At 42.0% G+C, this 13,925-nt stretch overlaps 1 protein-coding gene across 4 annotated transcripts in view; it reads right to left on the reverse strand.

Annotated features, from left to right (window-relative positions):
• Positions 1-634: 634 nt before the first annotated feature.
• The window catches only part of Sbat (LSMD1 domain-containing protein Sbat), a 55,369-nt gene continuing 42,078 nt past the window's right edge, over positions 635-13,925 (reverse strand). For 3 of the 4 annotated variants that reach the window (XM_075687023.1, XM_075687021.1, XM_075687022.1), the window contains 2 exons: positions 8,567-8,683; positions 635-850 (listed from right to left, as the gene is read on the reverse strand). In XM_075687023.1, coding sequence (XP_075543138.1) covers positions 750-850; positions 8,567-8,683 — 218 coding nt within the window. In that variant the 3' untranslated portion in view covers positions 635-749. The remainder of the gene's footprint in view (positions 851-8,566; positions 8,684-13,925) is intronic. The other variant, XM_075687024.1, reaches the window with a different exon arrangement.

The following is a 13,925-nucleotide window of genomic DNA, read 5'->3' on the forward strand; positions in this document are numbered from 1 at the left end:
AAATAAAATGGTGGCCATCGTGCCACTTGTTCACGACATGAAAAAAGTGAAACTCCAGCTGGCTGTTGAAAACTGCCTCGTGGCACAACAAAACTCTTTTGACTTTGACAAAGTTTTCAACTGTAAGAACATTTTAGACAATGTAAAATGCCTAATTAATTAAGACAGTGCAGCTATAGAAGAGCCTCCATGCGAAATTTGATTCTTGAAAACGAGCTGAAGGGTCAAGAAAAGCTTGCAAAAATAGCCATTTTTGATAACCAATACTGAAAGTTTTTTAATATGCGGCCATAACAGCTTGCCGGAAGGGACACATGACCCTTTAGAAGGCAGTGTTCCTTTCAATAGATGAAGTGCCAATAGTGACGGCACACTAGGAAGGAACAAAGAAGGCAGCACCTGCATTGCCTGCTTTGGTGCTGTTTAAAGGCTGCTAACAAGACAACAATGCAATTACCAGCCCCGTGGCTTTGCCAAGATTGCTTTTATACTACTCAGTTATGACAAATTTAGGCAAAGCGAAATTTCTTTGCGGTTGGCCTTTAAACTAGGCTTTTTATGCAGTTTATTATTTCATTTCAGCAGGCCTTTAAAGCTTGTGCACGCCTACATAACAATTCACAAAACAGTGACATCAGGCATATAAACAACTGAGGCAACTTTATATGTCCATTCCAAGCACTCAAACAACAAAACAGGTGCCGAGGTATGTACAGCATACGACATGTCCCACGGTGTGAATCCACGATCTAGCCACTACACTGTTCATCCACATGCACCGAGATGATGTGCTGGCCGGGGACCATTGCCAGACCAAGGATGCGTGGTTCCACAGTGCTGCCGCTGCTGTCTGCACGGAATAATAATGTGGAGTGCTCATGAGCATATCACAAGTAGGCCAGTGATGTGCGTGCAAAGGAGTATTCAATATCCAACAGCGAGTGAATTGCTAGATGATCCTCAAGTAGCATAACACTGTGCCGAGTGGACATAAATGAAGAATAAACATGCAGCACCAAGGGCTTAAAGAAAGATTTACCTCGGCTGCTCCTATCTAAATACATGTAAAAGGAGAATTCGTTTTTCTCGGCAACCACTGCACCAAACTTGACGAGGTTTGTTGCATTTAAAAGAAAAAGAAAGTTCTAGTGATTGTCGGCTTCGAATTTTTTATTTAGATCATATTTTTTACTGACAATTGGCAAAAACTGCAAACTTTCAGAAAACGAAACTAATAAGTTTACAACTCTGTAACTCGGCAAAGAAGAATGATATCACAATTCTGTGAATTGCATCTAATAATACATCTAAAGTGGACAAAATGGATATGTAATACCTGTGCCACACTGGCGAGGTTAATGCCATTACTAAAAGTTTAAGACCCTAAGTTTTTTAATGTCACTATATTTCGATCGCTGCTACACGTGCATACTTAATGACATTAAGCGTTGCGATGGCGATAGCTGCAGTGAAGCGGTTAAGTTTGCTTGCCAATTGTAATACAATAAAAAACAGTTATCTAGGGAGCATATGTTTAAGAAACGGCGTGAGAAACATTAATCGGCGTATTGTATGTAGTTTACTTCAGGAATGTCATTGTTGCACCCAGCCGTAAACTGTTCGAAGCCAAAGCTAGCTCGACGGTCAATCCATAGCATAGCCAAAGCATTGAAATTGGAAAAAATAGCACTCACACCTTCAAAGCTCTCAAACAGCGATCCTGAAGAATTTGACCGTGTGCTCCAGTTTGTTCTGGCGTATGTGCTTCTTTGAGTCAAGCATCGTCGAGAAATTTGAAGGCTTCAGTACGAGGCCAATAAGGCAAGGAGCTGCCGCCGTGCAATCGAACAGCTTCTCCTGCCTGACGCGCCCACGATTCTTGCCGTGAGTAGCAGCAAGCATCTGTTATTCACTAAGAATCCGTTTAGTCTCGCCAGAATGTGCAGACATGGGGATCGAGAGTACGCATTTGACGGCAAAGTGAGTTACGAGAACGCACTACGTCGCGAATGACATTAAGCTTTAATGCCATTAGGCATGTCCGTGTGGCACCCTGCGAATGACATTAAAGTTTAAGGCATTAGCCAGTTAATGTCACTTTCTGTGCCCGTGTGGCAGGGGTATAACACATGAATGTCAAAACATTAGGAATACATCTTTTGCTGAACCCTTGTACACAGTGTAATAAATTCACGTAAGATGTAAATATATACACATCGAATTTGTCTGCTTTGAGTGATCTAAATGGTTGCCGTTTACAGAACCACGATATCTGTTCTTGATGGTGAGCTATTAAAGGGACGCTGAAACGATTTTGACGATTTTCTACAAATGTGCTGAGTCGATAGAGTAGGTCCTTCTGATCATTAATTGATACATCTAAGTGCTCCGCGTAGAGTGTGTAATTTATTATAAGGTTTTAAAAATGCACATCGCTGCCGATCGCAGCACACTGGTCGGCGGAATTTTAAGCTGCCCTTACCCATATGACGGAAATCGCCCATATGGCGTCAGTGGGGCGAACTATTCGATTGGCTGACCAGGGCGCGTGATCGATAATTTTTCCAATTTTATGGTAAGCAAATGATGGTTGTAATAGTTGGAATGTTAGTTAATTTGTTTTTATAAAAATAAGGTAACATAAAGAGAATGCACAAGAACAATTTTTCAGTACACTTAAGCACTTCCGGCACACAGCAAGTGTTGTCTGCTTGTGTTACAACATGCTCCGTCTTTGACGAGAGCTCCGCAGTCAGGGTCGGTCGATCTTTTCGCGAGGGCTATGATTCGACTTTGTTGCGTTGTGGACTGCAAATGTAGGGACTGGCAATATGTCAAGCTGTGACATCGTGTCCTTCTGCAAGCCAGTAGACGAGCAGACTGGCTGCAGCGCATTGGACAGCCACTATCCGATGGGCGCCAGGATTTGCGCGATTGCGGCCGTCACTTTACACCAGAAGATTACTAATGCAAAAGCGTTTCGCAAGTCCGGTATTAGGGTAAAGGCAAGGGCTAGGGGACAGGGCGTGGCCGTGTTCCCCTGCAAATGTGAATGGTCTGCACGGTGCAGCTACGTGTTGGCATAGAGCTCAACCACACACAGTAGCAGTAACAAAATGTATTCTTCTTTGCTGCTGGTGTAAATTTTTCGCGGAAGTGTAATCGTTAACAGGTTGTTTTTGTAAATGTTTAAAATATTTTACACTTGGTTAGAGCAATATTGGCTCTTTCTTTGGCTGGTTAAGCTCTGTGCCAACGAGTGGCTGGATCGTGGAGGCAGATCAGGCAGCTCACGTACGTCTATGCTAAGGTTCCTTCATCAGCTTGAGTTTATGCCTTCACCGTTCCGTCGAAACGTTCTGCTAGTGTGTGATTACCGGAATACCAGACACATTCGGCGCTACGACAGAATGCTCGCAACGCATGCTGCTTCGATAGCTCTCGCTTGGGGTTGACAGCCAAGCGGTTAGCGGAGAGGCTTCACACGAGCAGGGGCGGGCTCCAAAACAACTGGAAGTGGACGATGTGACGTCGCATCATGACGCAGAACCAGTGAAGGCGGAGTCTAGCCCCGATCGTTCAGCAAACGAGTTGAGGAGGAAAAGTATGGCTAGGGAGGAGGGTAACTTGTAATCGCTTCTAGCTCCATTAATGCGTAACGCGTCACTTAAATTGTGGTGTGAATGTTCTACTTAAGCTATACCCTACGCGTCTACAAAACTTGTCCGAACCATTTCAGGGGCCCTTTAATTTGTAAACTTCATGCTTCCATTTTTTTTTACTTTCAAATTTTTGAAAACTCTTCCAACAAAATTCAAGCCCTAAATAGAAAATTCTGCTTTCAACAGTCACTAGAATTTAACTTTCTCACTTAAATGCAACAAATTTCATTAAGATCAGTCTAAGGGTTACCTCAGAAAAGTGTTTTTGCATTTTACATGTATTTGAATAGGCCACATTAGATTTTCACCCGAGCTAAAGCTTCCTCTTGATCTTGCAATTGACAAAAGTTTTACCGATGCCAGTCTGACAACTAATCCGTCAAAGACAGCAAATCTGTACACGCCAGTTCTTGCACCCTTTGGAATTACTAGGCATCTGTTTGCTGGCTCACAGTCTCACTCGTGGCTGGCTGTTCTTAGTGACGACTCCCACACAGGCTGCGTTGCAGTGCCGTAGCATCGACCTTCACTGCTGCCGCCGTACTAACTCCTAGCTGACCTCCGACATGGAGCAGGTGTAACGAGATGTGAGATGTTGCATTGCAGTTACATTTCGTATCGACGACTCTGTTGCACAGCATGCAACATAGACCGGTTTGGCCTATGTAAACTCTTTTGCATGTGAGAGGGTCATCCTGTCCTGTCGATGTATTAATGACCGCCTGCGTGAGCACCACTCCTCCCTGGGGTCCGATAACGGTGCAAACTTGCCTCGCCTTTGAAATGAATCTTGCTGTTACCCTTTGTTCAGCAATGTAACGATTGTTCGTAGGGGCAAGGGCAAAGAAGAGCAAGAAATCCTGGAAGCATACTACATCAGTTTATCAGGTGACGGCTGCATTAGTACATGTGCGCTTACTTGAAAAAGATTTTGCCTTTTTAGATCGGTTACGATAAATGCAATAACTTGACTTTGCATGCTCTATGATTTGTGTTGTTGAGCATGCTCTGATGGCCTTGCTGGGGCTACGCCGTTTTTAATAAAGCTCAGTTGATAGTCCAGTTGTTGTGGTGTGAACCTCACTTCTTGTCCTTTGTGTTTTGTGACTTGTTTTTTCCTTCAACTATGTACCAACTGGCCCCAATTTCAACCCTTCTGCATAAGATTTTGCTGGCTGGTTTTCTAGAGGGTGCTGCCAAATACAGCATTTACAGTGGTGATCTAGTGCCACTGCTTCATTTAAATAGTTATTCCTTTTACAGACTCATCGACTCAGTGCGTCTTGTGTTCGTGAACCAGAGCAGCCATCCGTTAGAAGCTAACAATTTGCAACGTGCTCCTACAACCCTTTGTTATAGTAATTATTATATTAGTAAATAAGTACCTCTACCCAGTTTTAATATTTATCAACTTCTCTAAGTTAACTCCCATTAGCTGCACAATGCACTGTAAGGATAATGCACATGTGTTCACTTCGTGTTAGCAGTTCACGCATTGGCTTGTGCACCAGATATTTCTTGTGAAAGAGCTTCCTCAAACCATAGTGCAGGATTGTTTACCAGTGTGAATAGCAAAGCTCATCATACCAACTTGTCATTTGAGTATTTGTAGAACACTAGCTTTGCTAACATACATCCTAAATCACAGTACAGAACAGTAAGCCACTACGTAAGGTGTGTTTGTAGACCATTTTATGCAGGCCTGTATGAACCTCTATGTGCACAAATGAACCATAATCAATGACATCAAGAAAAGAAAATGCAATAACAGCTCAATTTCATGACAGATATTTGTTTCCGGCTTGATCACACAGTGAGTATGACACAATCATACCAATACTTCATTCCATACACATCAAGCGATGCTGCAGAGACTACAGCAGTAACTTCCTTTATTCATATTCACGATCAAAAAACAGTATGTGCTATATAACAGCAATAAATAGGAATGTGCCCCAAGTTTGGCGCAAGGTTGACTTCATACATTATGGCCACAATACATGAAGCAATTGTCACACAGGAGACACGGATCTGAACCAATTAACCATGGAACGACAAGCAAAGTGACATGTTTTAACTTTTGCACAATTGCACTCAGCCTGCACAGCGCACCGCCAGCATTCAAGATCAAAATATGATGCATTACATGCTGTAAGCTCAAACATACAAACAATACATCATTTGATGTGACATTAACTCCGTACGTTATAGTTCTAGTGTATCAAGAAGTTATCCCGGAGAAAGCCCATCGTAGACCATAGGCTAGTTCACTACGAAATGCGTGAAATGATAAATATCTGTGGCCACCTTGCTTTCTTGCACAACTTCAGCAGCACTGCTTGCTATATATGAAACAAAGTATAGAATGTACAGAATCGACAAAGTATAGAATCAACAGCAGTACTGGTCTCCTCAGTGGTGAAGGGCGAAGTCAATGACGGGTCAAGAATGCAATGGCAAATGCCTCTAGGAGAAAAGTGGTGTTCATTCACCAGACAATCATTGCTGCCCATACATTCTCATGTTCCTGTATCATGAAAGAACCATTCATCGTCCCTCTTTTCCTACTTGCTGATGTGTACCACAAGCACTAGTTTAAATGCAACAGGAAATAACTGATTGGAATGCAAGCTATGCATACTAATTTATTTACATAGAAGTACAACTTATAATCGCTCTGTAGCTGGTCAACTTCTCATTGCCTAAGAGCATTGCGATAGTCTTAGAGCCCACTCACGACTCGAATATTTTGGATCTTATTCTGACAACAGTTCCACATGCCATAAGTCCTGTCGTGCAACTTGAGAATTTTAGTGACGATAACCTGCTGCAGTTTTCAATTAATGTTCCAATAATGTTCATGGGCGTTGAACATAAATTAATTAGAGGCTATAAGAGTGCAAATTATGATCAAATGAACTGGGAACTGGAAGTCTTTGTATGAAATATTTGTTCCCTCATTTTCTTGCCAGTCTGTCAAAGAAAACTGGAATTTGTTTAGGGATGTTATGGCATTACTAATAAATAAGTAAGTGCTAACAATAACAATAGCTAATAAAAAGAACTTATCTATGGTTTAATGAATCCATTAGAACGCTCTGAAATAAAAAGAAACATGTATGTGTCTGCTAAGCGGACCTTTCCTCGTGGTACAATTATAGAGAGACTGAAATCTTACTGTCTTGCTATAGCTGAGGCCAAATCAAATATTTTTTCAGTGACTTGTTTTCACTCTTACACACTAACCCCAAAAAGTAGCGGCAAACCATTTCTCCCGACCATGGCAATAAACTTATTACAATGGATGATGTTGATAATGTGGCCGTTTTTGTACAGAAGTGTACAAGTGTGCATCAACATTGAGCTCCTTTCTTTCCTTCTGTTTTTACAAAAGTAGACAGCACTAATGTGCTCAATGTTTCTCACCTAGAATGTCCCTCCACATCTTCGATCAATATCAGCATTGATGGTGTATAGAAGCTTATACAAGATTTAAAAGTGTTCACATCATTGGGTATTGATAACATTAATTATAAAATATTAAAAAACACATCAGCTTTGTCCAATCAAATATTGTACCACATTTTCCAGCAGTCTCTGTCAACCGGTCCACTGCCCACTGAACTGGAAGATAGCCAAGGTTGTCCCTAATTTTAAAGATGATAATTGACATCCACCTGAAAAGTACTGCCCCATTTCATTTACATGTATCTGTTGCAAGCTTCTTAAAACATCACTACCTCCCTTATCTATAGTCATCTTTATGATAATAGAATAGAAAAGAATAGAATAGAAGTTTATTTGCTACATAAGTAGACTGATGTGCATAAGACTGATCATGGAAGCATAAAAGTTGCATAATGACAGCTTGACTGGTCCCATCTCCCCATGAGCAACAGGCAGCAACATGGCAACATTCATATACTTACATGCTTGTGGCAAGATAAAAAAAAGAAATACATACAGCAAGAGCAGAAATGTCACAACTTTGAAACAGTAAAGAAGTATCTTTAGTGTTTCAAAGTTGTGACATTTCCGCTCTTGCTGTATGTATTTTTTTATCTTGCCACTGGTATGTATAATGAATGCGACACATAATCACAATCACACAATCACATTGTGACACAATCAGGTGACACATAAAAAGGCTAAAATTCACAAAAGTATTTGCAATATTGTGCTTTTAGATACATGACATATGTTTTCACCACTCTGTTTATATTTGTCAAGTGTTGAGGGAAGACAGCAGGAGACTGCTGGAAGGCCGCAATCAGTGCGTGGGCATGCCCAGTGTTCAGCGTACTGATGTAGGCGAAAAGCTGGATTCTGTTGCAAGTTTGCAATGTGTCCGATACGAGTAGTATCCTAAATTATTTAGCATTTAAAAGAACATATAAGTTGATATTCACAAGGATGATTTACACCTATAACAATATTCAAGTGCCATGAAAATTCCATTGTCATAACAAGTAATTCTTATAACTGGGTTGTATGAAGAAAGCAAAATAGGGGGATGGCAGAGCTGTTGTGAGAAAACTATAATGATGGGGAGGCCAGTACCTCTACCCACCACTTTCCTCCATCCAGCTGCTGATTGTGTTTACTTGTTTAACTGTTTAACTCTGCTTCCTGTGCACTCTGACCACATGTAACAAGCTGCGGCTGTCGGCGTTCAAAAATGGCACTACTATAACAAATGCAAAGACAGGTCATGGGCAGCAAGCAACATGTGAGCTCCGCTGAGAGATCGCTTTGGTGACTTTTAAAGAATGTGAGAAGGTTGCCGCAGCAACCTCTCAGCTTGAGAAATCCAGAAGAAATGCTGGGATGAGATCGCCACAAGCATATCACACCAAATCTCAGTGGCTTGCACAAGAAAACCCAATGTCCGTCAGCTTTGCTACCTTTATGCGAAGCTTGCCAACATCCTTCTCCAAGGCACCTAGGTGCTCCATGTACTGCAGCGAAAGATCCCTCGCAAAAACAAAGCCCCAGAGGGACTGAATGATCTGCCGGGCCTCCTGCAAGAACAACATTGAGGCAGCCTGCCCTACCACGTCATCGCTGCCATCATCACTGTCACCATCACTATCTGATGAAAGCAACTTCGGGACGATTACCTCATCAGTTTAAAGTTTTAATGTTTCTAATGCGTCATCTGCATGTATAAACTCATTGAACCTTGAAGCATTCTCGTCGACTGTGGACCAAAGTTCAGGCATCACTTTGTGGAAGCTTCCCGAGCTTTGTATAAGTCACTGCTGCCTTGGACAAAGCACGCTTTCCCAAAGCAGTTCAGTGCTCTAGAAGCACTTCAGACCACACACCAAAGATAGACTGTGCACCTTATCAACTGTGCAGTTCAGCCACCAACTGATTCATCTTCAAGTCTGATTGCTCCCTGCTTGTCTGCCTCTCTTTGAAGCGCTGTACCCAGCCGTCACCTGGCCAGAAGCCAACATTGTTGATGAATTGGGGCAAACTGCTTTGCCTTTGTGGCCGGCATTGGTCCGGTGATGGGCAAGTTCATGGCATGGGCACCCAGACGTAGAGGGCCTCTTCCACCTTTTTATAGGCCCCTTGTCGAATGCATTTGCGTCCGTTGTCTACCAGGCCATTTTCTTTGTTGAACTCTGCCGAGCACATGATTGTCGACACTGTCGGTTGCAATAGACCGTACTTCTTCCCCGAGTCACACACTTTTTATCATCCTTGTAGGCCTTCAGGATACTGCACTAAATTTACAAATCTATAACAGTGCGCTTTCTTTTCACTGGCAACGTGGTGCATTGCCGATGATCAGTGGGTGGCTCTGCCATCTTCTGTTTCGGCGGCGAGTCAAACAAGGCGCAGAAACCATGTGGCCAGGAACTGCTTCAATGTAACCAACAAAGACGAGCATGAGCGACTTAATCCATTGGCAGAACTGTACAGAATGAGGGACCAGCAAGTAATCTGGAAGCAGCGCAGTTGGCGCGGTCCATTCATGTTTCAGAGGGTGGCACAGCACAGAGCTATGGGTGCAGCCTATTTGAGTTCGGAAGGGTGAAAGGGTGATGGGAAAGAGATGTGCGAGGCTGGCAATGCGGAGAAGGCTGAAAACAGGTTCTATTGTATGAGCGCGCGGCGGCCGTTGGGGTGGCAAGCGAGGGTGCAGTGGCTTGAATTTGCCGCAGAACGGACACCCAGCAGCCAGATTTCATCATTATAACCGATAAAGGGGCAAGTGGGTTATATCACCATAGAAAACATACAAAAGTTGACGGTGCAGCAGCTTCTCACTGTTACAACCGATATATTGTTATACAGTAAACTCTCAGTTGTACGAACGCCGGTTTATCGAATATTTTAGAATAACGAACTTTTTAAAAATCCCCGGCAGTTTTTTTATAGATTCTATGCAAAAATGTTTCACTTAAACGAATTTCGGAACAGTCAATATCTCAGTTTAACGAACTCGTTCAGAGGACCAAGCCTTGCACTGCAGGCGACACTGATACCCACCCTCACCAAACCGCCGCTCCAGCGGCAATGTAACATCGCTGGCACTACAGCGCCCCTGGGGCAAAGCGGCGGCGCAGAAAACGAACGGCAATGAGGCATGGCCTCCGAGATCACCCACACAAAACGAGCAACCGTGTAATATCGCAGGCCATGAACAAAGTAACATCGCTGGTGCTTACAACGCCGCCAGAGCAAAGCGGTGATCTGTCACACCACAAACCATGTGGTGTGTGTGTTTTTTTTTTCCGACCGGCTAGCCCGTGGCATGGTCGTCGTCTCTTTCTTTCCAGTCTCGTCAGTTCTGCGTGTGCACACAAACGACTTACGTGGTGTGTTTTTCATTGATATGTACAAATTCCATTTCACACATTTCTAACACTATGGATGCCATGTCTTTTGCTCCATGAATTGCACTTCAAACTTTTGACTCTCTATGCCATGTTGGTCTAGTGAATGTTCAGTTTAGTGAACTTTCAGTTAAGTGAACTATTTCTTTCGGTCCCTTGAAGTTCACTCAAGTGAGAGTTCACTGTATATTGTTATATTACAACCGATATAAGTGGGGCCATCTGTACTTGCAATATTTAAAAATTCAGGCAGGCATGAAATAGCACGTAAGGCATTCTTTCGGAGTGAAACTAAGTTACCTAACGATCTCTTAGTACTATTTGACCAAATGAGGTGACACTAGCGAAGGTGAGAAACAAATAGCATGTTATAAATCATAAGTTTAAGCGGTATTGGTAGTAATCTCTGGAATCTGCGCAACATACCTAAAGCTTTACCAAATTTATGTTGTAAGTAGTCGGTATGGTGGTCCTATAGCATCGGTTAATGAAAGATAACACCCAACTGTTTTAGCTGTAGAGAAAAGTTATATTTTCATGTCATCGAGCTGAATTGTGCCAAGCCAAATTTATGTCCATCTTTCTTAGTTCCTGAAAAGAATAAACTCATATCATCTACGTAAATAACACAGTTAATCAAATTATCAATATGCACGATGTAATTTATATAAATGATAAATAGAAGTGGCCCCAATATGCTACCTCAAGGCACACCTTGCTTAATAACTTTAACTGGAGATAATTTTCTATTTAGAATTGATACTCATTGCTTTCTATCGGTTATGTAACTTCTCATTAAACCTAAAACGATTCCGTGTGTATGGTAACAATTTTATTTTTCTGATAGTGTTCCCTGGTTGATTCTGTCGAAAGCTTTTGAGATATCGAGGAATACTCCCAATGTTACTTTATTTCCCTCTATGTGAACTATAGGAACTATGTGAACTATTTTGATAACTAACATGGTTTCAGCAAAGCATCGTCTTGTGACACTCAACTACTAGAATTCATGTCTGAATTACACTCTAGCACGAATAACAAGCACATTAACTGCATCTTTCTTCACTATGCAAAAGCTTTTGACAGAGTAGCTTACTCCCACCTAATAGCTAAACCACCTTTAGACTTGAATCTTTAACATTAACTTGACTTCATAATTTTCTGTCTGATAAGCAGCAGTTTACTGCTGCGAATAATTTCAAATCCTCTCTATTATACGTAACATTGGGCGTACCCCAAGGCTGTGCACTCGATCTTCTTTTTCTGATTTATAGATTCGCCAGTAACATATCTTCCAGTGTATGACTCTTCAGGGATATTGTGTAATTTATAAAACTATTTAAAGAACAGGCTAGATAATAATTTAGCTTTGCGAAAAGACCTTTACCTGGTACAAGAGTGCTGTAATGATTGGCAAATTACATCAAACACATCTAAGTGCTGCATAATTTCTTTCAGCTGTAAAGTAATGAATGAATTCTGGGTAAAAACGATGTACAGTGCGAAGGACAAGGACTGCGGAGATGACATACACTGCGCTGACTTCCAACAATATTTTATTGCATTGCCACATCATGTGTATATATACAACAGGGGGCATGTGCAGAAAATGAAAGGCAGTCACAAGGGGTTTTCTAACAACAAGTCACTGTACTAAGAACATGGTCACCTGAGAAGAAAAAAAAATGAACATTACTATTTCTATTGTTGAGATACATGACTTCACTAGGGGTCAGCGCGATAGAGGGGGCACTAACACACACACTACCCAGTTTTCTGATGAAATCAGCTTCTATAATTTCCCGCGTGAGCTGTGAGCTGTGTCTCACTAAAACTTCTGTATCTTCAAAGAGGGGCACACAGCCGCAGTCCCAGCAATGGATGCCCAAGTGGCCTTGAACAGTGTTATGGACGTTGTTATACATAGTGCTCTGTTAAATGATCGTTTAAGCACCTACCTGTCTGTCTAACATATTTACTGCTGCAAAACAGGGGAATCTGGTAAACCACATTCGTTGCACATGTCACAAAATGTTTTGCGTGTCCGACAGAGAAACAACTCTGATGTGATTTAGGCACCTTTACACATTACACGTAAAAGTCAAAACAAAACACAAAATACACTATACTGATGCGCGACTTCAATACCAGGATAGGCAAGAAGCAGGCTGGAGACAAGTCAGTGGGGGAATATGGCATAGGTTCTAGGCATAGCGGGGGAGAGTTATTAGTAGTTTGCAGAACAGAATAATATGCGGATAATGAATACCTTCTACCGCAAGAGAGATAGCCGAAGGTAGACGTGGAGGAGCCCAAATGGCGAGACTAGAAATGAAATAGACTTTATACTCTGTGCTAACCTTGGCATCATACAAGATGTGGACGTGCTCGGCAAGGTGCGCTGCAGTGACCATAGCATGGTAAGAACTCGAATTAGCCTAGACTTGAGGAGGGAACGGAAGAAACTGGTACATAAGAAGCCGATCAATGAGTTAGCGGTAAGAGGGAAAATAGAGGAATTCCGTATCAAGCTACAAAACAGGTATTCGGCTTTAACTCAGGAAGAGGACCTTCATGTTGAAGCAATGAACGACAATCTTGTGGGCATCATTAAGGAGCGTGCAATAGAAGTCGGTGGTAACTCCATTAGGCAGGATAACAGTAAGCTATCACAGGAGATGAAAGATCTGATCAAGAAACGCCAATGTATGAAAGCCTTTAACCCTACAGCTAGAATAGAACTGGCAGAACTTTTGAAGTTAATCAACAAGCGTAAGACAGCTGACATAAGGAAGTATAATATGGATAGAATTGAACATGTTCTCAGGAACAGACGAAGCCTAAAGGCAGTGAAGAAGAAACTTGGAATAGGCAATAATCAGGTGTATGCGTTAATAAACAAAGCCGGCAATATCATTACTAATATGGATGAGATAGTTCAAGTGGCTGAGGAGTTCTATAGAGATTTATACAGTACCAGTGGCACCCACGGCGATAATGGAAGAGAGAATAGTTGACAAGAAATTGAAATCCCACAAGTAACGCTGGAAGAAGTAATGAAAGCCTTGGGAGCTATGCAAAGGTAGCTGGGGAGAATCAGGTAACAGCAAATTTGTTGAAAGATGGTGGGCGGATTGTTCTAGAAAAACTGGCCACCCTGTATACGCAATGCCTCATGACCTCGTGCGTACCGGAATCTTGGAAGAACGCTAACATAATCCTAATCCATACGAAAGGGGACACCAAAGACTTGAAAAATTATAGACCGATCAGCTTACTGTCTGTTGCCTGCAAAGTATTTACTAAGGTAATCACAAATAGAATCAGGAACACCTTAGACTTCTGTCAACCAAAGGACCAGGTAGGATTCCGTAAAGGCTACTCAACAATAGACCATATTCACACTATCAAT

This window comes from Dermacentor variabilis, chromosome 3, assembly GCF_050947875.1.
Source record: "Dermacentor variabilis isolate Ectoservices chromosome 3, ASM5094787v1, whole genome shotgun sequence".
Taxonomy (NCBI): Eukaryota; Metazoa; Arthropoda; class Arachnida; order Ixodida; family Ixodidae; genus Dermacentor; species Dermacentor variabilis.